The 3,193-nt window shown below is 39.7% G+C and overlaps 1 protein-coding gene across 6 annotated transcripts in view; it reads left to right on the forward strand.

Annotated features, from left to right (window-relative positions):
• The window catches only part of arntl2 (aryl hydrocarbon receptor nuclear translocator-like 2), a 15,950-nt gene that overhangs the window by 7,572 nt on the left and 5,185 nt on the right, over positions 1-3,193 (forward strand). For 5 of the 6 annotated variants that reach the window (XM_034879209.1, XM_034879208.1, XM_034879207.1 and 2 more), the window contains exons 6-9: positions 488-567; positions 1,030-1,122; positions 1,934-2,051; positions 2,132-2,281. In XM_034879209.1, the coding sequence (XP_034735100.1) occupies positions 488-567; positions 1,030-1,122; positions 1,934-2,051; positions 2,132-2,281 (441 nt within the window). The remainder of the gene's footprint in view (positions 1-487; positions 568-1,029; positions 1,123-1,933; positions 2,052-2,131; positions 2,282-3,193) is intronic. The other variant, XM_034879210.1, reaches the window with a different exon arrangement.

The raw sequence follows: 3,193 nt of genomic DNA on the forward strand, positions 1-3,193 counted from the left end.
GGCATTTCCGCCCACAGAACTGCCGCTCACTGGATGTTTTTTCTTTTTCAGACCATTCTCTGTAAACCCTAGAGATGGGGTGAGGTGGGGAGATGCGTGAAAATCCCAGTAGATTAGCAGTTTCTGAAATACTCAGACCAGCCCTTCTGGCACCAACAATCATGCCACGTTGAAAGTCACTCAAATCACCTTTCTTCCCCATACTGATGCTCGGTTTGAACTGCAGGAGATTCTCTTGACCATGTCTACATGCCTAAATGCACTGAGTTGCCGCCATGTGATTGGCTGCTTAGAAATTAAGTGTTAACGAGCAGTTGGACAGGTGTACCTAATAAAGTGGCCGGTGAGTGTATATATATATATATAATTACATCCAGGTTGTAATAAACTGGAAGTGTTCTTTAAACCCTAATATTGAACCTCATATTGGACTGGCAGTGTAACATTTTTGTCTGTAACAACAGTGTAACATTTTTGTCTGTTTCAGGTTCAGCAAGTTCTTTTTCTGAAGGAAACTTCAAACCGTCATTCCTACCCGACGAGGAGCTCAAACACCTTGTCCTCAAGGTAAAACAACCCTTGACAAAGGCACCTGAAATTGCAATGAAATACATTTGTCATCATTTGAGGATGTTTAAAACTTTTAATTTAAAAGCTACCATTAGGCTATAATGTTAAGCTAGTGACGTAATGCCTCTGCTATACTATGGGTTCTGTTTATATGAAACTACATACAGAAAACACCAAATTATCAAGAGAGATCATCAAAATTCTTACACATGCATTCATTTTCAGATGTTATCACTGTGTATATTGTAGTTGATGCACTGAATGTCCATGAAAATAATTGAAACGCTACTGTTTAGTTTAAAAACCTAAATAAATTATTAATAAATATATAATACTGTATATATTTATAAATAAATAAATAAATAAATAAAAACTTGACTTAATGGACTCTTACTTTTGTCTTGACCTTGTTATCATATTGAATCCCCGTATTTCCCCCTATGTTTTTGTGTCGTACAGGCTGCAGATGGGTTCCTGTTTGTAGTGGGCTGTGATCGTGGGAAAATAGTTTTTGTCTCAGAGTCCGTCACGAAGATATTAAATTATAGTCGGGTAACGCTTTTACATTTGTGTTACTGTGTCAGCAGAATCATTGTTAATGTGAAACCCTGAACACACCAGATGGATTGAATTGGATTGCGTTGTCTTGGCACCAACGCATTTGTGAAACCATATTTTGCACACAGATACCACAGGAACACTGTGAAAAGGATTTTAGTTTTTAAATGATTTTTTAGATTAACTTCTAGAATTTGTTATTATTCTTGTTCAGTGAGATCCTAAAGCTGCCTACACATGATCCACGGTAAAACCGATCTGCACTTGCCTTCCTATGGTCTGCACTGGCTGTCCTATGTCCTATGGGAAGAGCGGTGCTGCCCAAGATGGCGGAGTGCTACCCTTGACGTCACGTGGAGTTGCTGCCGGGCACTGCGCTTAAAGTTCAAATTATTTCAACTTCGACCTTGTGGCTGCTGATCTTTTGAAGGCGCAACCATTTCCACACCGTATACTCTATCGGTGCTTTGCCTCTGCACCCTAACTCGCGGTTTTACCGCATGATCATATGTAGGCTTAATTGATTTTTGGTTTTAAAAAAGTGTAATGTACAGTGTAATTTAAATATACTGGAGGTGAAAGGCATTCTTAAGTTGTTCTTCAACAAAGCTCTGATTGCTCTGTAGCTTGTTCTTACTTAAATCAAATTTGTCTCCATTTCTGCTCCACACAGCGTCTGGTGTGCTCCGGGGTCAACAGTCCAATGTTTTTTGTTGAATAGCCGCAGAATGGTTATGACATTTATTTTTATTAGCATGGGAACTGTGTTTATGTCAGTTTGATATGCTGTATGTTCTTCCTACAGGCAGAGCTGATTGGACAGAGCCTGTTTGATTACATACACCCAAAGGACATGGGAAAAGTGAAGGAACAGCTGTCCGCTTCTGAATTATACCCTCGTGAACGGCTAATAGATGCTAAAAGTAAAGCAGCTATTTGTGTGTGTGTGAGTGTGTGATTGAGCGAAAGACAGCTCATTTTAACACTCCTGTCATGTCTCCAGCTGGTCTGCAGGTCCAGGCTGACGTCCCAGTTGGTGCAGCACAACTGTGTTCGGGCGCACGCCGCACATTCTTCTGCCGAATGAAGTACAATAAAATTTCTATCAAGGTGGAGGATAAGGAATTCCAAGCCAGCACCTCCAAAAAGAAAGGTGGGAAAATTAACCCATGGATTACCCAATTTATCACTTACGTACAGTAAGGGTTTGAATTTTTTTGGTTTCATACATAACAGCTAATAGCATATTTATTAGGTAAGCTTCCATTCACGTAAAGTATTGTTGGAAAGCAGAGGTTTTCAAAGTGAGGGAGAGTCCATAACTCACACCTTTCCACATAATGTCTACACTGTATAAGCGACCACAAATCCATTTAGAAATCATAGAAAAAGATGCTTTTTATAACTCCAGATCTTGCTTAAGAATCTTCATGTTTTTTAGGTTTTCTTTGGTAGCAAAGTAACTCAGTGAAAGTTGTCTGTACATCAATGGGTACATTGCAAAGGAAGTGCTCATAGCTATTTCAGCATACGTTTAATGGGGCCAATTTGCCAAAGTGTGAACAAACATTGGCAATTTAAATAATGGGGATCAATTTGTTGCATGCAGTAACTCCCTGAATCCATTGCAACACTTTGGGCTTTTTCTTCCACCCCCTGACCCAACTCACCACCAGATAGTGATTGTTTGACAGCTCCGCTCCCCTCTTCACCCGAGCGTCCAACACATGCGGCCTCAGATGATACGATTACAGAATCTATGATCAACCTTTTGGCCCTAGCACAGAAGTCTAACAACAAATGACTGCTCATGGTTTTAATCACAGAGGCCATGCCTCCCAATCGCATCTCTCCAGGTGTCTCCATCATTGCCCACGTGCTGCTAATAATAATAGAATTATATATTTTTGACATAACAAGGGGTCAGATTGTCCTAAATGTCTCGGTTTTGTGTGTGACGGTGTCAGAATTTAAACCTTGTTTAAATTAATACAAACCCGATTCCAAAAAAGTTGGGACACTGTACAAATTGTGAGTAAAAAAGGAATGGAATAATTTAGAAATC

This window comes from Etheostoma cragini, chromosome 8 (assembly GCF_013103735.1).
Source record: "Etheostoma cragini isolate CJK2018 chromosome 8, CSU_Ecrag_1.0, whole genome shotgun sequence".
In the NCBI taxonomy this organism is placed as follows: Eukaryota; Metazoa; Chordata; class Actinopteri; order Perciformes; family Percidae; genus Etheostoma; species Etheostoma cragini.